We start from the raw sequence: 25,461 nt of genomic DNA on the forward strand, positions 1-25,461 counted from the left end.
TTTTGTGAGTTCATGTTATTTAGAAACATTGTGAAATTGTTAAATATCATGTAATTTTCAATAAGAAATAAATTAATCTATCTATATATTTATGAATGAATATAAGAATGACCTTTAGCTCCTCCCGGGAATGTAACTTTCTCTGCGTAATAAGTAGGTATATAACTTATGCGAACCCCGCGCCCGCGCCAGACGGTGACCGTTATCCGAAACCCGTTCGCAAATCCGAACGCACTCAAAATTAACGGCCTTTTAGGATTACCTACTTTAGACCACATTTAACTATGACCTAACGAATTCAGATTATCTTAATATGTTAGTATGTTACTAATATAATATGGAAATTTCAGAAATAAATTTAAATCTCTTAAAAAACTAACGTTAAAAATAGAAGATACTAAAGAGACTACACCTACCTATATAATATATACGTTTGTGAAATAAATTTATGTCCAAAAGCCAATCTCTTCGATAGGTTATTTTCCATAAATGCTAGTGCATTAAAAAAGTATTAATTTCAGACCTGAAATAGCGAATTTCTGACTAAAAAAAACCAGACAAGTGCAAGTCGGACTCGCCCACCGAGGGTTCCGTACTTTTTAGTATTTGTTGTTATAGCGGCAACAGAAATACATAACCTGTGAAAATTTCAACTGTCTAGCTATCACGGTTCATGAGATACAGCCTGGTGACAGACAGACAGACGGACAGTGGAGTCTTAGTAATAGGGTCCCGTTTTTACCCTTTGGTTACGGAACCCTAAAAATAGCTAGTAGGTACCTAATGCAATTATTAAAAAACTCGAAATGACAAAGAGAGATATATGCGTATTTAGTTACTTACTCATCATCTACTCGAAGGTTAGCTGGAAGAGATCCCTTATAGGGATAAGTTCGCCTTTGTACTTCCATTACTGTAATTTATTTTTGAAAACCTGTGTTGTGTACAATTAATAAAGTGATTACTACTACTACTACTTCTTACCAAAATGTTTCCTGTTGGGACTATCTTGACTTATCAAGAAAGTCCCGACAGGAATAGTTATTTACGATACAAGTGCGGAAAAGAGGAAATTCGAAACGAGTGGCGATAAATTAAAAGTATTAAAACACGACCGCAGGGAGTGTTTTAAATCGACACGAGTTGCGAATTACCTATTCGCACGTGTATCGTTCAACGTTTTACAGCACATATGGCCCTTTAAACTTTCGACATATGCACGAAAAGTGCTCTTTTACGCACTAGTGCGAGAAAGTAGCACCATATGTACTGTAAACATTTTTGAGGCATCATACCATACGATTCACACGTCAATGCAAAGTAGAAGAATCCCAATCCCACCGCCGGTATGACTGGATCGGCGCGTGAGTCGACGTAACTCTGGAAACATACCTTACTAAACTAAAACGACGTATGTGCATTCTAGTTGGTACAACGATTACTAAGGAACGATACCCTGCGGAACTGAAAGGACGTATGTGCGTTTGAGTCGTAGTTACATAGTGCCTTTTGAATAGTCGGGATAACGATGCGCCGGCGCGGTGAGTCACCAGCCAGTGCCATCACCGTTAGGTGTTGGCGTGAGGCATGAACGCGTTGCTAAGAAAGACTCAAATAAAACCGGCCATGTGCGAGTCGGACTCGCGCACTAAGCGCACCATTACGCAAAAAACGGCAAAAAATAACGTTTGTTGTATGGGAGCCCCACTTAAATATTTATTTTATTTTGTTTTTAGGGTTCCGTACTCAAAGGATAAAAACGGGACCCTATTACTAAGACTCCGCTGTCCGTCTGTCTGTCTGTCACCAGGCTGTATCTCTCATGAACCGTGATAGCTAGACAGTTGAAATTTTCAGATGATGTAAGTATTTCTGTTGCCGCTATAACAACAAATTATTAATAGTACTTTTGTGCGATAATTTTTTGCAGTTCGGATGTCGAAATTTGTTTCAAACTGATCCGTTATTGTTTCCAGAGATGTTTTTGATTAGTCAGACACAATTTACGCACATTTCTAAACAGCTCATTCCCATAAATCTTATAGGCATGACGGGCTACAATTAGAACCACGTCGAATTTACAAAAACAATTACTACTTAAACTATTCAACCGCTCAATTCCTCTTACTTAGGCCACCGCCGAAGAACAAGGCAGTATCCAACGATTCTCCACCGCCACTGCCTTCGGAGCGGACGTTGAATTCGGTTACATTTCAAAACAGACTATCGAATACCGTTTTTGTTTTCGTTTTTCAATTGTTTTCAGTAAAGTGTATGTGAAGTTGTGATGCTCGTGTGTGGAACGTGCTGGTTGGTGAAGGATTGTAGCGACGCTCTTTTTCCCACGCTGTAAGTGTAAGTCATACTTTAACAATGGTATTGTGGCGTGTTTATGGTAATTGAGGCGTTAGATTGTTGTTATCTTTAGTGCGGATGTTTTATAAAACGTTTAGCACTTGACGCGTTTTTATGTCTCTAAATCGATAAGCTAGGCGGCAGTTTCTATTAGTAATTGATGGATAGGTTTTTGGATGGAAGGCAAATATTATGTTCTTAATAAGGCCTGAATTTAACTTTTAAATTGTCTTATTTAGGTAGGACGCCTGTGTAGTATTTAATTAAAACTTACAATTTATGTGGGTAACTTTCGTTACACAATGTAGGTAATTAACTAAGAGGAGTATAAGAACATTTATGTAGGTACAAAAAAGGAACCTATTGTTATTGGTAAAAACATAACTCTTAATGTGTTTATTTCTGCAATTTCCTCGAAGACGAGATACTAATTAGGAACAGGAAAATTACATTAAAACTAAAATTTGCATATTTATGACAACTGGCTATAATATATAAAATATAATTTATAATAAAACCCGTTAATCTATAATAAAACCCGTTAAATATTGAAAATGTACCAAAGGTTGCTTATTATTAATCTTATTTAGCTGATGATAATCAGGCATGTGTTTTACAGTTTCATATCGATGTAACATATTTTTAAAGTAAAAAATAGTAGATTGTTAACCAAGGGATGAAAGGCACTCATTCCTGCCGAGGTATTTTGGTGCTCGAACGCAGTGAGAGCGCCAATAGTCCGAGGCTGAAATGATGCCTTTCACCCGAGTTAAACACTCTACTTTTCATTTCGAATACGAGGAAAGTAAAATGCATGTTTTTTTTTAAACATGACTAAGTATAATATATAATAAATTTTTATAGTATTTCTTAAGGGTACTTTCAGTTAACAATTTAGGCAAAAGTATCGTTATTTATGGAATGGAGAGTCAAATATCAGAATGGAAATTGTATAGCAAATCCACTTCAACTCAAATTTCAATTGCTTATCGTAAAAATATTAAAAAAATCGTACTTCGAACGTAAAATGCTCTAGTGCAGACACGTATCATTTTCTGCACACCTTTTAGAACAACAATGGCCCTCTTTCAGAGCATGAGAAATGAAAATGATATTTACATACTTTTATTGTAACTACCTAGTTTATCTGCGAGACACGTGTAGGTAAACAAAACCATAATTTTTAATTATAGCTAAATGTTTGGTCACACATTAATATTTAATTTAAAACACACCATGTAATAGTAGTACCTACTAGCATTGACACAGTTTACGATTGAAGATTAATAATTAAGTTTACGATTGAAGATTAATAATAAAGTGGCCTTTCTTTACTTTGCGATAAATCGATGTTCCGATACTTGCAGCCGATTAAAGTTGATGTATTATGTATTTTAGGTCAATAGGTCGACGTAAGTGTGGCGTCCATTTGTCTCTTTAGCATGTTTTTTAACCTACATTAATAAAAAAAATGTTTTTGGATAGATTTATTTCAAATAAATCTAGCCCTAATACTAAACCATTACTCATATAATGTCCTATTTCCTGTGTGAAAATAGGTTGATTAGATAATTTTGTGATACCATAAGATACCTATTATTTGATTAAAAACCTATTCAGGGCATTGCACAAGAGTAACACTTACGTTACTTTACGACTCTTACGAGCGCCATTCTTTTAATTTTTCTAAATAGAGCTTTTGATTGGTCTCTGCTAATTTTTTTAACAAGTATCACATCAAAAATCGTGTTACACTTCAGAGGTTTTAAAAGAGTAAAGATCGACATTCTGGTGCCCCATGCTCCATTTCAACACGGGGGTCATGACTCCCCTGGGCCCAGCCCGCGCACCATGGTTCCCCTATCACTAAGTCCGTCACTTTCGCCCTCACATACTTGTTAGAACGTGACAGGCATGGTGATAAGCGTACCGTGCTACGACCCCTGGACTGGGTCTAGTACAATGGTAGATAACGACGCCTCCTGGTTTTATAGCTGTGTCCGCCTTTGCCTACAAACGATTGTCAATAAAACATTATCAATAACTGTCTTTTGCCACAGGTATGCGGAGGCCGGCCTCTACCAAGCTGGCAACATCTCATCATCATCAGGTGCATCATCAGGCTCTCACCCCGCCTCGCCACTTCCCCACTCGCTGTTCACACACGAGCCGCTCTACCAGTTTTACAACGCGGCTAAAGTCGAGGTAAGAACTGCTTACTGTGTGGTTGTCACGCCCTCACCACGCAGAGAATGAAGGCCTGGCGCCGAATAACTCGATCCAAAGGAATACCTGCCCTTGAGCTGAATCTTCTGATATATGGAAAAGGTTGAACAAGTCTCAACTATTAGACCGCGAGCCAGGCGCAAATTTCGTCAGTCATCGCCTCCCGAGATCGGAGCGGCAACCCACCAACGGAGCGGCAGCTGACGTTCACGAGGGTTCATCATACATAGCCGTTAACCACTATACGAGTTTTCGCCCGGGAGGCGATTGGTCATGGAAATCTGTTCCTGGCCCGCGGTCTATATCCATTTCAGTTTATAATTTATATATAGTAGTGTGACTACTTAAAAAACACAAATAAAAATATTTCATAAAATAATTTGATTTGTTGAACAAGCGTTTGAATGGGCTCAAACAGGGGCCAATTGCACAAGACTCCTATAGGTCGAAACGAAATCGAAGTGTATCCGTAAGGGCTCCTAAAACCTGGAAGATGAAAGATGAGCACTGCATTAAATATCCTGTTAGAAATGCAAAAGTCAATTTTAAGATTTCTGTACCTGTTCTTCTACTTACAGGAACTTACTATATTCTGAAGAATCGTGTATCTATACACATACACAAGCCTACGTTATTTGCTTTTATCTCTTGATAATACGAAACAAATTCGATTACCTAGTTCTAGCTTTTATAACTAAAGTATCGGGCCAAAAATATACAACAAAATTCCTAATGACATTAAATTTACAGAAAGCGATTCATTATTATTATTATTATTATTATTTATTTGATTCGAATCATTTTGATCCATATAGTGTTAGTAAATACAACAAAACTTAGAATGAAATAAGGTTAGTGACATACAATTACAATTCACAAAACACACACATAAATTATAAAATAAAATACAATAACAGCTAGTAAAGATTCAATATTTAATAAAAAACTTAAATGTCTACTCCTTGACCAAGCATGTTACTCTATTGATGATTTTATGAAAGAGATAATTTAAAATATTATTGTATTGACAACTATTGCACGATGATTATTTAAGAAATTGAAAACTTTGACCAATGTATTTTATCAATCATATTCAATTGTATATAACTGTCGTATTTCAAATGTACCTGTGTGACCTGTAAAATATTTTTTACCAATAAATAAACTGAACTGAACTGAACAAAGCATCGCTGCTTGCTATACTGTGCTATACTGTAATCAAACTATGCCTTAACTATTAACATTTTCTAGGGGAGTATTACACAGTGCTGAATGTGTCAAATCCTTGACGTGAACGAAATATGAGCCCCAAATACCATCATTGTTGTTTGCTCAACAAGTGTCGACAGCCCACAGCCTCAATAGGCGTAGCAGAAACCATTCTTTAGGCTAATATATGCGTCTTTGCGTCAGACGTAAGGTTAAGACTGGTACAAGACAAAAGGGCATGTATTTTACGTGCGTCGCTTACGTAATTCTGAACAGCCACATTGTTATCTCTAGGTCGGTTAATTTCGGAAACAAAAAACTAGCAAAATACCTAACTATTAACAATAACAACGTCATGAGATAGGTACCTATCATTTTCGCAAAAAAAATTTTTATAAGCAGTTGTCATTTTCGTTAGGTTACTGATAATTTTAGTACGTTAATCACTCAATTTTACGACGTTTTACTAGACTTATATTGACCGGGATATAGACCGTGATTACCTTTTGTATTATTTGTGAGCTCCCGTGTCACCCGTGAACATGATGCATGTAACTGCGTCGAAATATCGGGAGCTCACAAATAATACAAAAGGTAATTACGGTCTATATCCCGGTCAATATAAGTCTAGTGAAACTAACCGTGAATCATTCAAAACTCTAATTTTACGACGTTTTATCAATTTTGCTGTATTTGATGAAATATTTAATCGTCATAAATAAGTAAGTATATGACTAATATGACCAGAATATGACCGATATCACGCTTTGTTGTTAGCATGCGCGAATTCATTAGAAACATTAGTTAGGTACGTGTTATTACGTCGTTCTAGATATTTACTCGAGCTTCGTTAAAACCTAATTAACGAAACGTGAATTGGCACGAATCAGTTCCCTATTATACCTATATGAAAAGTTTTTGCGCTCCGGGCAAAAATTATTAGCACAACTATTGCATTTATTGCTCAAAATTCGCACGCAATTATCGTTCCACTAATGAATTGCACCTGTTATAATTGACGTTATAATTGCACCGACCTCCGGGTCGGTGAATTATCCGAGTGACCTCCGACGCTTCGTTTAAACTAAATGTGAGAGTTAATTAATAATTAAGTAGACTTGTTTACATGACAGTAGTGCTTGTGGTGTTCAATGCATTTAAAAATGAATAAACTTAAAAGAGTATCTCGGAAGAATAGTTTAAAAGATGTGAATTGTCCTTTAAGTGTGCTGTGCGCGCAATCGTTTAAGATATTAGAGACTTTAGAGAGTTCTGCGCCTGACGGAGATACGGTAGGTCGATGGTGAAAGTAAATAACAAACAACTTGATTTTTATTGTGATTATACTTAGTCTAAAATTGCATTTTGATACAATCTATTTGACCTAATTTTGTCAGTTAAGAACTCATTAAAAAATAAAATTAAATCGTTTTTATTTAAGTACCATATGGTACAGACACAACAATGTAACGAGAGTAACGGGTCAAAAATTTTGATCTTTAATTTGTATAGGTAAAAATTTGAATAATAAATGTTAAAATTATATAATTATATAAGTCTTATATAAGTAGATCGATGATCTCAAATGGAAAGCCACTAACTTGTTCAACTCGCGGACTACCCAAAGACGCACCTAAAGTAGTAATTTCAAAATTAGTAATTAAACTTTTTTTGCGTTCCTCTAAATTTATCCTTTAACCTATGACCTTGTTTGTAACCTACATGATTTGTTGGGATGATTTTTGACAATAGTGTTCAATTGATCAATTGTTCTGATTATGTTGGTTTGTTTAGAGAGTCCTCTGGCTGGCGACTGGCATTATTTTTATGTCAGTTACGGAATAAATGCTAAATATTTTGATTTCACAGTCCGTCTGCCGCGACACCGGCGACTCGGACTCGGACGCATACGACGCGGGCGCCGGCTTGGGCGCCGCTCCGGCGCCCTCCCGGCCGTCGGCCATGGCGCTGGTGGCGCCCCGGGGCCCCGCGCGCACGCTCTGGTGCGAGGTGCCCGAGGTGCTACAGTCTACTGTCCTCAGTAAGTTCAGTCGGTGTACATACCTATTAGAAGTACCAACAGTCTACACCAGGCACTAAAAATCACAATTTTATCTTTTACTTACACCCATAGCTGTCGAATGCTTTATTGTAAAAAGTAAACAGTAGTCCACCCCGTCCCATGTCCGCTAGTTTGCCAAAAAGCGTGCTACAGTAGGTAACACACACCCTATATTCGTGTATGTAAAAGAGCCTCAACATCATAATACTTATGCATTTTTAATTTTTTCATTCTCAAACATTAATCATGTTCACTTCTATCATGGCAGGTTCCCTAGCGCCAGCTCAGAAGCGCCTTCAAGAGGCCAAGTTCGAGCTGCTCACCTCAGAGGCGTCGTACCTCAACTCACTGAACGTCCTCGATTCTCACTTCATCGCGCACCCCGCCTTCCGCGACCCGCAAGTGATGCCCCGCGAAGAATGGGAGGCGCTTTTTTCCACCATATTACCTGGTAACTATCGGCTCTAATGTAAAATTTAACTAAAAATCGCTTACCAAGGTTTTAATACTTGGTTTGATGACATTTCATGACTTCAAAATCATTTTGTCAAATTCAAAATGTCTTGGCTTAAAATTGTAATAGTCTCTCATTTACCTTAACCGAAATTCAGCTTTGTAACATTCTCAGAATACTCAAAGGTAGCGTTCGTAAACGACACTGGTGGAATGTCTCTAATGCTAGCACCAGTTGTATTTGTAATGTCAGCATCAAACTCGGTAAGCCGAAAGCATCTTGGACAAGTCAACCCCATCGGCACATAAACCTTCTCAAGGTTGTAGTATATTATTAGTTAAGGGTATTTGTAAAAAAGGTTTGCCTACAATGGGTCTTGTAACTTGTTTTTTTTTTACTTTATTTAGCCCTATCTAATTAATTACCTTATATTATATTTCTTAACTGTATCTTCTCATTTCCTTCCAGTACGCAAGTGCTCCCAGCTCCTCATGGTGGAGCTTGAGCGCTGCTGGCAGGAGAACATCCTGCTCACCGGCATCTGCGACCTCGTGAGAAGACACGCCGAACAACATTTCCACAGCTACGTCAAGTACTGCTCGAACCAGGCGCTCATGGTGCGCGCGTTGCAGCGTTTGAGAGAGAGACCTACGTTTGCAACTGCGTTGAGAAGGTGAGATATCTTGAGAACATTCTCTGTGTTTGTGACCTCGTGAGGAGCCTCGCGAAACAATTCCACAGCTACACCTATTCCTGCTCGAACCAGTCGCATGCATTAGTACTTCTTAAGAATGGACACTGATAAACCGTGAACACTTATCCATGAAAAATACCAAGATCGAGGAAAAGGTCCGCTACGGAAATAAGCTTGAGTTTAACGAGGAAATAAAATAAGCAAATTTTATTTTTAAATAAACACTGACTGTTGAGTTGCTTTTCGGGTGTGTCTCCTATTGAGAAACGGTGGAAAATACAGACGTGTGAAAGTTACCAACCTACAGACTTTTTAATGTTTGTTCACCGATAATTCCGAGCTCCGTGATCTGATTTGTTTTTTTTTATAACTGTATTTATTAATGTTTTTTTACTGTTTCCAGACTCGAAAGCCACCCAGCGTGCCAGTCGCTATCCCTCCACTCGTTCCTAATGCTGCCCATGCAGCGAGTGACCAGACTGCCCTTACTATTGGACGCCGTTCTCAAACACCTCAACGAGGGCGACGAGGAACGCGAGGGATGCATGCTGGCTCTGGCCACGCTCAACCACGTCAGTACCTATTATACCTAGTTTCTGTCGTTACCTGGCGTTCGTTATAGTGTTAATTTTATGAACTGAGCTTGTTTACTCAAAGATTCTCTCTACAATATACGTTCGTATAAAATACGTTAGATAAATTTTATTGTACAAAAACTTTCATAGCTCACTGCTGATTGACGTTGATCAGTCCGCTAATGGGGCTGGCCGGTCAATAGCGCCATCTCTGCAAACCTTTGACAGTTGCCAACCCCATTCTGGTTGTTACAACTGGCCATAAGATAAAGCTTTACTAAGCAGTGGCCAGTAAATGAATCGCCATGTTCAAACTCAAATGAGGGTTCCAAATTGTCTCAGTAAAATGGTAGACTTGTGCCCTATATCAAAAAACTTACAATTACAATTTACAAGATTGTAGATTTTACAAATTTGTGTACCAGAAAACAAAATAAACGACAAAATTGTATTATTTATGTACATTAATTAATCTACATTTGACATAAGCACCATGTTTTGTGTTACGCGTTGTTAAGTGTGAATTTTTGTAGATTGTAAACTTGTAGATCTGTACCCTGTTTATCAAAAGCTTGTAGCTTGTAATACAAGTGGAACTCACTTTTTGACAGCTTTTGTTAAAAAGGGACTTCCACTTGTATTACAAGCTACAAGTTTTTGATAAACAGGGCACTGATATGTTTGTAATAATTGGGCACGTAACACATTATCTACAACGTAACAATATCGTCGACTTGTACACTTGTAGTTTTTTTGTGATAGGGCCCTGTAATAGCGTCATGCTCTTTAAACAGTTAGTTTTAAAGTTGCCATTTATTGTTACAGTTCGTGTCACAGTGTAACGAGGGAGCGCGCAACACAGAGCGTATTGAAGAAATGTTCCGGATATCGCAGAGCATCGAGTTCCCGCCTTCTATGCGGAACCCGCCCAACCTCGGGCCGGCCTGCTCGCGGCGAGACAAGAGGTAACGAGTACCTTCTGCCGGGCTAGCACATGATTGGCGCGAGAGTATCTCGCCGCGACATAGATTACCCGTCCCCCTTTAATTCATACAGTTAGTAAAAGACGGGTAGTCTATCTCGCGGCGAGATACTGTCGCGTCAATCATGTGCTCTGACAGTAGGTCACGACATGTCTTTATGTGAGATTTATAGTCCGACAAGAAATTGTAGAAATTAAAAAGTGGCAATACTGTAGTGTCGTCCCGTATTCTTAGATTGATTTGAAAGGGACGACACTACAGTATTGCCACTTTTTAATTTCTACTGCCAGACTGTACATATAACGCCTAGTTCAAACGAATTTAAACCTTCCGTGGCCTGTCCAGATGGACGAAAAAAACCTGTCAATAGGGTATTTGACTAGCCAAATCAGTTTCTTTTTTCGAACTGTCAAAACGATTTTGCTTCTATGGAATTTATATGAATCAAATTACCTACTCTTTATAGTTTTATACGGGTTTTAAAATAGAAATGTTGTCTAAAATTAACTGCTGTCTACGTTTCTCTATTAATCTTCTGGTGCTTTATTTCATGCATGGTTTAAAATAATTTATTTTTAATACTGTCAAATACCCCATAATCACATTTCAAGTTTTGGTAGTGCCAATGGTTGCGAGATGTCGAGGGCGCGAGCGTCGGTGCACTGGCACTCAAATATTGTATTGTTTGTATGAAAAATGTACATTCCACTACGTAACACACATACAAGTAAAAAAAAAACCACTAAAACGTGACGTAATGGAACGGACATTTTGCGATCTTTTTTTTAATGGCAGAATGGAGAATGGTGTCGATTGTCGATTCTGAGTAGAATGAGCCCAAGAATGTCCAGATTTGAAAGAACTAATCAGGTTTTTATTATTTATTTTAGAAAACGCCCAAATATTTTCAACGAAAACCAATTATTTTAATTATATCCGATCCTCTTTCTGTAATTTAGGCCAATCCGATGGCTAGTCCGATCAGGCGAAGCGACACAACTGGTATGGAAGGCCGACGAGTCCAAGCTAACGTTCGGCCGCAAGTTCCACAAGACGCCGCTGCATCTGTTCCTGTTTAACGATCTGCTCGTCATCACTAAGAAGAAGGGGTCAGTAGACATTGAACCGTATGCTTTAGACAGTAGAGTTGCTATTTCTAGTCAAGGATACACAGCTAGTATGGAAGGCCGACGAGTCCAAGCTAACGTTCGGCCGCAAGTTCCACAAGACGCCGCTGCATCTGTTCCTGTTTAACGACCTGCTTGTCATCACCAAGAAGAAGGGGTCAGTAGACATTGAACCGTATGCTTTAGACAGTAGAGTTGCTATTTCTAGTCAAGGATACACAGCTAGTATGGAAGGCCGACGAGTCCAAGCTAACGTTCGGCCGCAAGTTCCACAAAACACCGCTGCATCTGTTCCTGTTCAACGACCTGCTCGTCATCACCAAGAAAAAGGGGTCAGTAGACATTGATGCGTATGATTTAGACAGTAGAGTTGCTATTTCTAGTCGAGGATACACAGCTAGTATGGAAGGCCGACGAGTCCAAGCTAACGTTCGGCCGCAAGTTCCACAAAACACCGCTGCATCTGTTCCTGTTCAACGACCTGCTCGTCATCACCAAGAAAAAGGGGTCAGTAGACATTGATGCGTATGATTTAGACAGTAGAGTTGCTATTTCTAGTCGAGGCTACACAGCTAGTATGGAAGGCCGACGAGTCCAAGCTAACGTTCGGCCGCAAGTTCCACAAGACGCCGCTGCATCTTCTACTTCTACTTGTTCAACGACCTGTTCATCATCACCAAATAGTGAGTCAGTAGACATTGAACCGTACGCTTTAGACAGTAAAGTCGGAATTTGAATGGATTGTTATTGCGACCTTTTTTTTTACGCACTTGTCATTCTTACCAAGCTGTTCAATCAGTTGATTTCCAACGTTCATACTCTATATTTAATTAAGTTTTTGGTTAGTTAGTGGATCAATTTAAAGTGCGGGGCGGTGGTGACGCACGGCGCTTGGGACGTTTTTACGTTTACTTAAAATTGGGCCTTTTACTTATACAATTACCTATGGTAAAGTGAAAACGGATGTACTATTGAAGTGACATTATTAAACTAACTCCACGTTGTAATATTTTTACCCAATCATATAGTAACTTGATTGTGTTTGTTACAGAGAGAACAGCCACATAGCGGTAGAGTTCTGCCCTCGCTCGCTGCTGGAGGTGTGCGCGGGCGACGCGGGCCCGGCGGGGCTGTCCGCCAAGCACGCGCTGCTGCTCACCCTGCTCGAGAACCACGAGGGCCGCACGCTGGAGATGGTGAGTCCGTGTCCGTACAAACCTCATGCCGAGTCCACATATTCGGCCAACCTAGGCCAATCCTAGGGACACAGCTATGCGGTGGAATAAGGTAGCAATATCACTTGCTCCATATAATGCATAAATGCGTCCCTTAGATTCGGCTACGTGCTACGTTGGCCAAATATGTGGATAGCCTATCATGTGACCTTGACTTTATGAGACACCCCCACGAATGGCAAACTGGTTCACTGATAACCGCGCGTGTAGCATTATTTTCTCCTGAAAAAAAATATATCAGCGCCATCTTTACAGCCAGTCACCGGTGGCGTTATCTGACCGTGTACATTCGATACGGTCCCTCTAATTTTGGCATCCTAAATGGCTTGACGATGTAAAATTTCTTTTATTTTACCTAAATAGTCTAAATACCTACATACTCCATCACTCAGTAGGTAGATGTAACTATTTTTATTCTCTTTATTTATTATTTTTCTTATGCTAGGTTTTTTATAATATGCATATAAAAGTAAAATATAAAAACACTTACAAAACAATACAAAATACATATAAACAAATTATAAAAAACCTAACCTAGGGTGCCGCCAGCAGCGGGGCAGGGCCCAAGCTGCCGGTGGTCAGGGCCGCAGAGAGAGGAACCGGCGGACTATCCGCGCCGTGTCCAAGATCACCGCCTTCTGCATCTGACCCTTGATCCAACCACCTAGCGAGAGTCTCTCAACGTGTTGGTCGAGACTCTTCGCTATGAGACCGTTCGCTGAAACGACTATCGGGACAATGATCGTCGAATCAACATCCCACATGGCGGTTATCTCGTGAGCCAAGTCTAGGTACTTACTGGACTTGTCCTTCTCGGCTTTCACGAGATTCTCATCATGGGGGATGGTGATGTCGACGAGCACGGCCCGGCGCTGCGATCGATCTATTATCACAATGTCAGGCTTATTGGCTACAATAGTCCTGTCAGTGATGATAGATCGATTCCAATAGAGCGTGGCACGACCATTCTCGAGAACTGGCACAGGTAAATACTTGTAGTACGGTACTTCGCAGTCCACAAGGCCGTATAGAAGAGCAAGCTGCTGGTGAATAATCCTGGCTACGAGATTATGTCTGTGCAAGTACTCGCCGTTAGCAAGATGAGAACAACCGGAAATGATATGCCTGAGTGACTCTCCGGGACGGCGGCATGCCCGACAAATGTCGACCGTACCGTCCTTCAGGATATATCTCCGATAGTTGTTCGTCATCATAACTTCGTCCGCAATTGCACAGGCAAAACCCTCGGTTTCTCCGAAGAGGTCCCCGAATCGTAACCAGTTCACCGACGCGAGCAGGTCTACATCGGGTCCCGTGAGGGCCTTGTAGAACCGCCCATGTAGCACCTTACTCTCCCATACCGCCTTGCGGCCCACAGCACTTTGTACCACAGGTTTGTGCCAGTTCTCGTTTGCCAAGGAGAGCGGCGTGAAGTTCCTGTCCACTGCCACCACATCACGATGCATCCCACACTCGTTGTTAAGGAAATAATTCCTGAGATTGCACACCTCGCGGTTGTGGAGATCTTTGGCGTTAAGGAAGCCTCGACCTCCACACTTCCGTGAGATGTACAATCTCATAACTGACGAGCGTGGGTGTAGCATACGGTGTGTGGTGAGTAGTAGACGGACCCTCCGATCCAGGGCGTCCAGCTCGGTCTGAGTCCACCTTAGTATGCCAAAGGAGTATATGAGTATGGGCATTACCCAGGCGTTGAAGGCGCGCACTTTATTGCCTCCTGACAAAAGACTGTTAAGGACTTTTGTGAGCCGACTGAAAAAGCGCTCCTTCACCGACCGTCTAATACCCTCGCCCTCAATACCCAACGACTGTGACATACCAAGGTATTTATAGGTTTCTGATTCAGAGATAGATCTGAAAGACATTGTCTCAGAAAGTTGTAAATTTGTTGAATTTACAACCTCCCCCAGCTGTACATGCATAACCGCACACTTATCGACACCAAACTCCATTCTGATGGCGGTACTGAAAACTTCTGTGGTTTTCAATAGCACCATCAAGTCTTGGTTATTTGGCGCAAATAGCTTGAGGTCATCCATGTACAGAAGGTGAGAAATGACTTCACCCTCTCTCCGAAGCTGGCAACCTAACCCTGAATCCTTCAGCAGGGTGCTGAGGGGATTCAGAGCTAGGCAGAACCACAGGGGACTCAGACTGTCACCCTGAAATATTCCTCGCTCGATCCTTATAAAGTCCTGCGGGCCAGGGCGGTCATCCCCACCTTCTGGTTGACGAAGGACTGTGGTCCACTGCCTCATACACGCACTTAGGAAGGATATTAAAGCTGCATCAAGTTTATACAGCTCCAATACCCTTCTCAGCCATGAGTGAGGCACCGAATCATAGGCCTTCTTATAGTCAATCCAGGCGGCCGAGAGGGCCCCCCTGTTCCGCCGAACTTGCTGGCATATGGTCATGTCTATGAGGAGGAGCTCTTTAGTACCACGGGACCCAACCCTACATCCATTTTGAGCGGAGGCCAAAATGTTGTTAGCGACAATGTGCGCGTTAATTTTTGCTCTCAAAATGGATGTAAGGAGCTTGTAAAGTGTAGGCAAGCACGTGATGGGTCTGTAGTTCTTTGCTTCCGTGGTACTACCGGACTTGTGGAGCAGGAAGGTTACACCAGTTGTTAGGGAAGGTGGGAGGGAACCGAGCTCTAGGGCTTGTTGGAACTGCGTTGCCAACCGTGCGTGCGAGCATCGAAACCATTTTAGCCAGAAGTTGTGCAATCCGTCCGGTCCAGGACTTTTCCAGTTCTGGGTCGTACGGATGGCACAACTTACGTCATGGGGGCTGATGGTGATAGCCCCCATAGGTTCGATGTTCTCGCTCTCACGTTCGACAACGTCTATCCAACCGCCCTCCGTGTGTTCTACAGGCACTGACCAGATGCTACGCCAGAAATCAGTCATGGCAGTAGCATCCGGTAGCCGCACGTCGGACACACGAGAGTCGGCTTCCTCCCACCTTCGGTACACCTTCCTTTGGTCACTTTGAAAAAGACGATTCTGCTGGAATCGATCCACACGCTTTCTGTAGCGGCGAATACGGTTTGCCCATGCATAGACTTTCTGCTTTAGAAAGTCGATGCGCTCTGTGACATTGGCCATGTAGTCGCGGGGCCTGACATCCGTCCCCGCGAACGCCTGGTTCACAAAGCGCATTACTCGGGGGCGGTTGTTGCCCCCCCTAAAACAGATCAGCTTTGCAATGAGAGTCCTAAACGAGCTGATACGTCGCTCGATTCGCGCTTGCCATGCAGGGACACCTCCGGCGGTCCTAGGTGCACGTTCAGCGTCCGGAAACTTGACTCGAGCAACACGGCACGCCGCGATGGCTCCGCAGTACATGATCGAGTGCGTATCATCTAAATCTTTACTAGTCCGTAAATGTGGCTCTAGTAAAGCGTTTAGGGCTCCCACTAGCGCTAGATTGCGTCTATTTATAGGCAGACGTGGCCTAGAGTTGGTTGTGGCGCGATACTGCGTAATCGCCTCTTCCAAAGTCCTCCTCAGTTGCTCATTGGCAGATGTACTCACGCTCTGACTCACAAAATCCCCCTCGTCGGTACTAAAATCAACCCGCGGCGCCCCCGGTGCCAGGTCGGGTGCGGGCACCGGATCCGGCGACGTGGCGGGCAGATCTCGTACCGAGGTGGAGTCCGCGCGAGCAGAGAGAGCCTCCTGGCGAAGCTGATCAAGTGTCGCGTCATCCAACCGCTTTAACCGTTGAATGACGCGCACCTGGTCCGATAGTCGCTGCTCCGATACGGTGATGGTAGGTTCAAGTGCCTGAAACAGAGGCAGCATCCTTGAACGATACGCGGACAGCCGGGTTCCCCCCTCTGTAACCCCATAGTAGGCGCGCATGACGTTCTCATTCATGGATTGAGTCCATCTCATGCGACGCACTACACCACCGGCAGCGGGAGCCGTGGGCGGGGCAGGATGTCCCGCAGGCCCCAAGCGTGCCGGCAGCGGTGGCCGCCCTCGTCGCGCAGGTGGTCGTGGCGGCGGCGGCGGCGGCGGCCCGCTCTCGTCACTCGACTCGCTGGTGTCGGGCGCGGTGGCGAATTCATCGCCCGACGACAATCGCGAGGAGACGGACGAGGCGGGCGAGGGTGGTGGGCGTGCGTTGGTTGTGGTAGACGCTTGTGGACGCGTTTTACTCCTTGTGATCATTTTCTTTTCTTTATAATTCGACCATTGTTTGTCGGCTAGTTTTGTACATATGTAGTTACATTTTTGCGGTCACGTATCCTTTGCGAGTGTCGCATTAATGTGAAGAGGTAACTTTTCCACAAGAAAGTACAAGGAAAATGTAGAAAAAGCCAGTAAAAACATATTTGATTAAAAAGAAAAGGAAAATTTAGTAAAAAACGCGTCTGACGTTGACAGTTAACTATTTTTATTATTATTATCTTATACGATGATATGGTTAATATCATAAGAAAGTATGTTATATATTTTTATTGTTAAAAATTAAGTCTATATTTTCAGATAACTTAGACGAACATACGGACAAACTGACTGGACTTACTTCGACTTTCGTACGTAAAATTACGACCAGTTAATTTTGACGCATGTATCATTAAACACTGCACCGTCTAAGCGTAACGTAGTCTTATGTGAATTGATCTCTAAACACAAAAACATATATTAAACCTACAGTTATTTTTACATACTTACCTAACCTATATATTTCCTCATTTATAAACACCACTGTAAATAACACAATTATAAACTGCCCTTCATTCAACAGTATCACATTTTTTATTTTTACAGTACGTGAGTACGTATGGTGCTATTCCCGCATTAGTGCGGGAATGAACACTTTCCTTGCTTATGTCGAAAATTGAAAAGGCCATGCATACTGTAAAACGTTGTACGATACACGTGCGAATAGGTAATTCGCAACTCGTCGTGCTCGCAATTTCCTACTTTCCGCACTTGTATCGTAAATAACTATTACCTACTACCTAAAAAACGAGTATTATACGATGTATTTATTGCCGTATTTTACAATTAGCCTCATGCATGAAGTTTATATTTGAACGAAATATGTTTTATTCGGATGTTTGTTACCGTTATTTCATGTTACAAATGCATTTCCGTTTTTAAATTACCATTTAATTACTTAAAATTATAAATAAAAAGTACAAAAATTTGCCCGCGAAAAGCTAGTGAACGAAACGCTGCGTTCGACAGATTAGTGTCTTTAGTAGCAAACGTCAGTTGGGCCGCCCAACGTGTGACGTCATCACGCTCTGTCGAATTCGTGCCAAAAATTATGAGCGTTTCAACCGCTCAACAATTTTCAACATTTTAAATATTTTTTAATAAAATAATGTTAAGGTCTACAAAAGTATTTTTATCATTTCCGGTGTTCCAACGATATAAATTATGAATCCAAAAATAAAAATAAATTCATGCATGGAGCTAATTCTTCGGAGAATTGGCTATGTTACCGATGTATTTTTTATTACAAAAGTCCGCAAGCGCATGAAGAGCATGTAGAGCAACGCGATAAAATTCGCGCCATCTATTGCTATCAGGATCTTTCTATTTTTCACACTGCGTCGCTAGCCAGCACATAGAAATAACGCTAAGTTAATCTGTTTGTCAGCTAATCTCGTGCCCGACGGAGACGGACGCGTCCCGCTGGAGCGAGGCGCTGGCCCCGCCCGAGGCCGGCGCCGGCGAGGCCGTGTACGCGGGCTGGGACTGCCCGCAGGCGGTGGCCCTGTACGCGTACGCGGCCGCGCAGCCCGACGAGCTGTCACTCGCAGAGGGAGATGTGCTCAACGTCACGCGCAAGACTAGCGAAGGTGAGTGTCTAGTGTTGTGGCGGTGTAGCGGGACTGCCCGCAGGCGGTGGCCCTGTACGCGTACGCGGCCGCGCAGCCCGACGAGCTGTCACTCGCAGAGGGAGATGTGCTCAACGTCACGCGCAAGACTAGCGAAGGTGAGTGTCTAGTGTTGTGGCGGTGTAGCGGGACTGCCCGCAGGCGGTGGCCCTGTACGCGTACGCGGCCGCGCAGCCCGACGAGCTGTCACTCGCAGAGGGAGATGTGCTCAACGTCACGCGCAAGACTAGCGAAGGTGAGTGTCTAGTGTTGTGGCGGTGTAGCGGGACTGCCCGCAGGCGGTGGCCCTGTACGCGTACGCGGCCGCGCAGCCCGACGAGCTGTCACTCGCAGAGGGAGATGTGCTCAACGTCACGCGCAAGACTAGCGAAGGTGAGTGTCTAGTGTTGTGGCGGTGTAGCGGGACTGCCCGCAGGCGGTGGCCCTGTACGCGTACGCGGCCGCGCAGCCCGACGAGCTGTCACTCGCAGAGGGAGATGTGCTCAACGTCACGCGCAAGACTAGCGAAGGTGAGTGTCTAGTGTTGTGGCGGTGTAGCGGGACTGCCCGCAGGCGGTGGCCCTGTACGCGTACGCGGCCGCGCAGCCCGACGAGCTGTCACTCGCAGAGGGAGATGTGCTCAACGTCACGCGCAAGACTAGCGAAGGTGAGTGTCTAGTGTTGTGGCGGTGTAGCGGGACTGCCCGCAGGCGGTGGCCCTGTACGCGTACGCGGCCGCGCAGCCCGACGAGCTGTCACTCGCAGAGGGAGATGTGCTCAACGTCACGCGCAAGACTAGCGAAGGTGAGTGTCTAGTGTTGTGGCGGTGTAGCGGGACTGCCCGCAGGCGGTGGCCCTGTACGCGTACGCGGCCGCGCAGCCCGACGAGCTGTCACTCGCAGAGGGAGATGTGCTCAACGTCACGCGCAAGACTAGCGAAGGTGAGTGTCTAGTGTTGTGGCGGTGTAGCGGGACTGTCCTCAGGCTGTAGTCTTGTACGCCTACGCGGCCGCTCAGCCTGACGAGCTGTCGTTAGCAGAGGGAGATGTGCTCAACGTCACGCGCAAGACTAGCGAAGGTGAGTGTCTAGTGTTGTGGCGGTGTAGCGGGACTGCCCGCAGGCGGTGGCCCTGTACGCGTACGCGGCCGCGCAGCCCGACGAGCTGTCACTCGCAGAGGGAGATGTGCTCAACGTCACGCGCAAGACTAGCGAAGGTGAGTGTCTAGTGTTGTGGCGGTGTAGCGGGACTGTCCTCAGGCTGTAGTCTTGTACGCCTACGCGGCCGCTCAGCCTGACGAGCTGTCGTTAGCAGAGGGAGATGTGCTCAACGTCACGCGCAAGACTAGCGAAGGTGAGTGTCTAGTGTTGTGGCGGTGTAGCGGGACTGCCCGCAGGCGGTGGCCCTGTACGCGTACGCGGCCGCGCAGCCCGACGAGCTGTCACTCGCAGAGGGAGATGTGCTCAACGTCACGCGCAAGACTAGCGAAGGTGAGTGTCTAGTGTTGTGGCGGTGTAGCGGGACTGCCCGCAGGCGGTGGCCCTGTACGCGTACGCGGCCGCGCAGCCCGACGAGCTGTCACTCGCAGAGGGAGATGTGCTCAACGTCACGCGCAAGACTAGCGAAGGTGAGTGTCTAGTGTTGTGGCGGTGTAGCGGGACTGCCCGCAGGCGGTGGCCCTGTACGCGTACGCGGCCGCGCAGCCCGACGAGCTGTCACTCGCAGAGGGAGATGTGCTCAACGTCACGCGCAAGACTAGCGAAGGTGAGTGTCTAGTGTTGTGGCGGTGTAGCGGGACTGCCCGCAGGCGGTGGCCCTGTACGCGTACGCGGCCGCGCAGCCCGACGAGCTGTCACTCGCAGAGGGAGATGTGCTCAACGTCACGCGCAAGACTAGCGAAGGTGAGTGTCTAGTGTTGTGGCGGTGTAGCGGGACTGCCCGCAGGCGGTGGCCCTGTACGCGTACGCGGCCGCGCAGCCCGACGAGCTGTCACTCGCAGAGGGAGATGTGCTCAACGTCACGCGCAAGACTAGCGAAGGTGAGTGTCTAGTGTTGTGGCGGTGTAGCGGGACTGCCCGCAGGCGGTGGCCCTGTACGCGTACGCGGCCGCGCAGCCCGACGAGCTGTCACTCGCAGAGGGAGATGTGCTCAACGTCACGCGCAAGACTAGCGAAGGTGAGTGTCTAGTGTTGTGGCGGTGTAGCGGGACTGCCCGCAGGCGGTGGCCCTGTACGCGTACGCGGCCGCGCAGCCCGACGAGCTGTCACTCGCAGAGGGAGATGTGCTCAACGTCACGCGCAAGACTAGCGAAGGTGAGTGTCTAGTGTTGTGGCGGTGTAGCGGGACTGCCCGCAGGCGGTGGCCCTGTACGCGTACGCGGCCGCGCAGCCCGACGAGCTGTCACTCGCAGAGGGAGATGTGCTCAACGTCACGCGCAAGACTAGCGAAGGTGAGTGTCTAGTGTTGTGGCGGTGTAGCGGGACTGTCCTCAGGCTGTAGTCTTGTACGCCTACGCGGCCGCTCAGCCTGACGAGCTGTCGTTAGCAGAGGGAGATGTGCTCAACGTCACGCGCAAGACTAGCGAAGGTGAGTGTCTAGTGTTGTGGCGGTGTAGCGGGACTGCCCGCAGGCGGTGGCCCTGTACGCGTACGCGGCCGCGCAGCCCGACGAGCTGTCACTCGCAGAGGGAGATGTGCTCAACGTCACGCGCAAGACTAGCGAAGGTGAGTGTCTAGTGTTGTGGCGGTGTAGCGGGACTGTCCTCAGGCTGTAGTCTTGTACGCCTACGCGGCCGCTCAGCCTGACGAGCTGTCGTTAGCAGAGGGAGATGTGCTCAACGTCACGCGCAAGACTAGCGAAGGTGAGTGTCTAGTGTTGTGGCGGTGTAGCGGGACTGCCCGCAGGCGGTGGCCCTGTACGCGTACGCGGCCGCGCAGCCCGACGAGCTGTCACTCGCAGAGGGAGATGTGCTCAACGTCACGCGCAAGACTAGCGAAGGTGAGTGTCTAGTGTTGTGGCGGTGTAGCGGGACTGTCCTCAGGCTGTAGTCTTGTACGCCTACGCGGCCGCTCAGCCTGACGAGCTGTCGTTAGCAGAGGGAGATGTGCTCAACGTCACGCGCAAGACTAGCGAAGGTGAGTGTCTAGTGTTGTGGCGGTGTAGCGGGACTGTCCTCAGGCTGTAGTCTTGTACGCCTACGCGGCCGCTCAGCCTGACGAGCTGTCGTTAGCAGAGGGAGATGTGCTCAACGTCACGCGCAAGACTAGCGAAGGTGAGTGTCTAGTGTTGTGGCGGTGTAGCGGGACTGTCCTCAGGCTGTAGTCTTGTACGCCTACGCGGCCGCTCAGCCTGACGAGCTGTCGTTAGCAGAGGGAGATGTGCTCAACGTCACGCGCAAGACTAGCGAAGGTGAGTGTCTAGTGTTGTGGCGGTGTAGCGGGACTGTCCTCAGGCTGTAGTCTTGTACGCCTACGCGGCCGCTCAGCCTGACGAGCTGTCGTTAGCAGAGGGAGATGTGCTCAACGTCACGCGCAAGACTAGCGAAGGTGAGTGTCTAGTGTTGTGGCGGTGTAGCGGGACTGTCCTCAGGCTGTAGTCTTGTACGCCTACGCGGCCGCTCAGCCTGACGAGCTGTCGTTAGCAGAGGGAGATGTGCTCAACGTCACGCGCAAGACTAGCGAAGGTGAGTGTCTAGTGTTGTGGCGGTGTAGCGGGACTGTCCTCAGGCTGTAGTCTTGTACGCCTACGCGGCCGCTCAGCCTGACGAGCTGTCGTTAGCAGAGGGAGATGTGCTCAACGTCACGCGCAAGACTAGCGAAGGTGAGTGTCTAGTGTTGTGGCGGTGTAGCGGGACTGTCCTCAGGCTGTAGTCTTGTACGCCTACGCGGCCGCTCAGCCTGACGAGCTGTCGTTAGCAGAGGGAGATGTGCTCAACGTCACGCGCAAGACTAGCGAAGGTGAGTGTCTAGTGTTGTGGCGGTGTAGCGGGACTGTCCTCAGGCTGTAGTCTTGTACGCCTACGCGGCCGCTCAGCCTGACGAGCTGTCGTTAGCAGAGGGAGATGTGCTCAACGTCACGCGCAAGACTAGCGAAGGTGAGTGTCTAGTGTTGTGGCGGTGTAGCGGGACTGTCCTCAGGCTGTAGTCTTGTACGCCTACGCGGCCGCTCAGCCTGACGAGCTGTCGTTAGCAGAGGGAGATGTGCTCAACGTCACGCGCAAGACTAGCGAAGGTGAGTGTCTAGTGTTGTGGCGGTGTAGCGGGACTGTCCTCAGGCTGTAGTCTTGTACGCCTACGCGGCCGCTCAGCCTGACGAGCTGTCGTTAGCAGAGGGAGATGTGCTCAACGTCACGCGCAAGACTAGCGAAGGTGAGTGTTATGTAATGAGACAATGGCAACGTGCTCAGTGAGGTTGTGTTGAGCAAACACAGATCTATAGCGTGTTTCGCTAGATTGGTTATCGATTTCGACTTCAACGTCTCGCTGCAAACAAGCCCCATCTCTCCGGTTAGAAGTGCTTTATCAACCTTTTAGACGCCAATGACGGATATATCGGCACCGCAGGTCCAACGCCAAAGACGGATAAATGCATGTGCATAAAGTTCAATTTCAGTTTTGACATTTCGGTGACGTGGCGTCCGAGTGATAGCTTTTGTGTTTGACACGACGTCGAAAAGGTTAATACATCGTACTCGAACCTAGATTCGCTTAGACCGCTACAACTAATATTCAATGGTAGCACACACTCTCAAGAGTTAAGTGTAACCCGACAGCATTTATTTATTACAAATGAGAGTCCCAATCCGAATCATAAATACACAATGTAAGAGTTCATATATTATTCAATCCAACAATTTTTTTTAAAAAGATTTTTGACTTTATTCCAGGCTGGTACTACGGCGAGCGCACCCGCGACGGCGAGGCGGGCTGGTTCCCCGGCTCCTACACCACCGAGGTCGCCTCCGCGCATGCGCGCGCGCGCAACCTGCGCCAGCGCTACCGGCTGCTGGCGCTCTCCGGGACCTACCTGGGGCAGAAGAAGAAACCCTGACCCGCCGAGGGACCTAGGTGTGTCACAGTCCCTAGACCCTCAAGGATTTATGTCAATTCTAAGCGGGACGTAAGATAGCTATGATAGAACTAGGCTCCCGAACCACCCCTCGGTGCGCGCGCGCACGCAACCTGCTAGCGGCCTGACACACAGACAATACTAAATGTGTCACAGTGAGAGCTTCGAGGATTTATGTCAGCTCTAAGCGGGACGTCAGTTAGCTACGATAGGATTCTTTGCAACTGTGAAAAAAGTAACTATAATTCTGACAAACCTTTTACACTATGAAGGTACTCTGGCACGAGTCTGGGGCATAAGAAGCCCTGACCTGACTGACTTACCGAAGGAAATAGAAGTGTCACAGTGTGTAGGGCTTTGAGGATTTATGTGAAAAGCGTGCGGGCAACTACTTCAAGTAGCTCCGGCGGAATTCACCCTTGAATTGGCAATGTTAATGACATAAACATTGTTTTTGCACTTTAAATTTCATCAACACTTACACAATGTTTTAGTTGTGAAAAACTTCAATTCTGATTGCGAAACTTTCGGTAAACGTATTAAGGAACAGACTGTCGTCTATTCTAAGGTCTAAGAGCTGTTTTTCCAAGGACTTTGCTCCATTAAATCGCTTGGTGTCGCAAATTCACACAGGATTAAGAATATGTATGTCCAGTCTTTTTGTCCAACTATCATGTAGCTCAAGTACTTATAAGATTAGCCACTCGAATCGTGGTGCTTTAATGAGTTGTAATTATTAATATATTTTTCTCAAACATGCTATGTAATATTGATATTACGTTCTTTATATTAGGCTGGGAAGTATCACGACTCCGGCGCGGCTAGACGAGGGGCCTGTAATGAAATTTCATACAAAGTTGCAGGCCTAGGCCGGGAAGTGGCTCTTTTTTAATTTCCATTTCACATATATTTGTGACACAGCATCATGGCATTCAGCCAAAAAAAAAACTATAACCAATATTTGCTTATGGTTCGAAATGACATTCTGCCAATACCCCTTTAAAAAAAACAATAAACGATAATTAATATATTTTTCAGTTTTATTTGTATCGAATTTACAAAAAATATATAAATAAAACATTATTAACAAATTCCAATAATATTGAATTGCAAATTTACCTACAAATACAGATTTAAAATATAGTTGGTCAAACCTGTTTGTCAGTAAATAAGAACAAAAAAACTATACTCATCCTTTTCTTTTGGGTGCTAGTACCAGTGTAAGACAAAGATAGTATGATTATCTCTGTCTATGTTTGAAATGAGACAGTCCTTTGACAAACTATATTTCATTTAAATATTAGCGGTAAAAATGTCTACTCAAACACGCGTTCGTGTTTTTTTAATCGTTTTGGAGGTAAAGTTGAACATTTTTCATTGTGTATCTGTAATTCTATTTTATTGAATTTATTGTGCGTCGTTTATTGTGTTATTTAATATGAGTTCCGACGAAAATATTAAATGAATACCTGTTAATTATACTCCATGTTTAAGGCAACGATGTATGTGAAGCATAATATCAACATAAAAAACGATGTAATCTTAGTTATGTGGCTAAAACTACAGTCAGAAGGATGCAAGGCGAAAAATCAAAGATACATAAATA

The 25,461-nt window shown here is 45.3% G+C and overlaps 1 protein-coding gene across 1 annotated transcript in view; it reads left to right on the forward strand.

Moving 5' to 3' along the window:
* Positions 1-24,597, forward strand: part of LOC134742221 (uncharacterized) — an 81,351-nt gene extending 56,754 nt beyond the window's left edge. Inside the window, exons 8-17 of the mRNA XM_063675238.1 lie at positions 4,416-4,560; positions 7,660-7,831; positions 8,121-8,303; positions 8,775-8,979; positions 9,404-9,572; positions 10,401-10,540; positions 11,518-11,667; positions 12,737-12,881; positions 18,570-18,771; positions 23,674-24,597. Of these exons, the coding sequence (XP_063531308.1) occupies positions 4,416-4,560; positions 7,660-7,831; positions 8,121-8,303; positions 8,775-8,979; positions 9,404-9,572; positions 10,401-10,540; positions 11,518-11,667; positions 12,737-12,881; positions 18,570-18,771; positions 23,674-23,837 (1,675 nt within the window). The 3' untranslated portion in view covers positions 23,838-24,597. The remainder of the gene's footprint in view (positions 1-4,415; positions 4,561-7,659; positions 7,832-8,120; positions 8,304-8,774; positions 8,980-9,403; positions 9,573-10,400; positions 10,541-11,517; positions 11,668-12,736; positions 12,882-18,569; positions 18,772-23,673) is intronic.
* Positions 24,598-25,461: the final 864 nt, after the last annotated feature.

Source organism: Cydia strobilella, chromosome 6, assembly GCF_947568885.1.
Source record: "Cydia strobilella chromosome 6, ilCydStro3.1, whole genome shotgun sequence".
NCBI classification, from domain to species: Eukaryota; Metazoa; Arthropoda; class Insecta; order Lepidoptera; family Tortricidae; genus Cydia; species Cydia strobilella.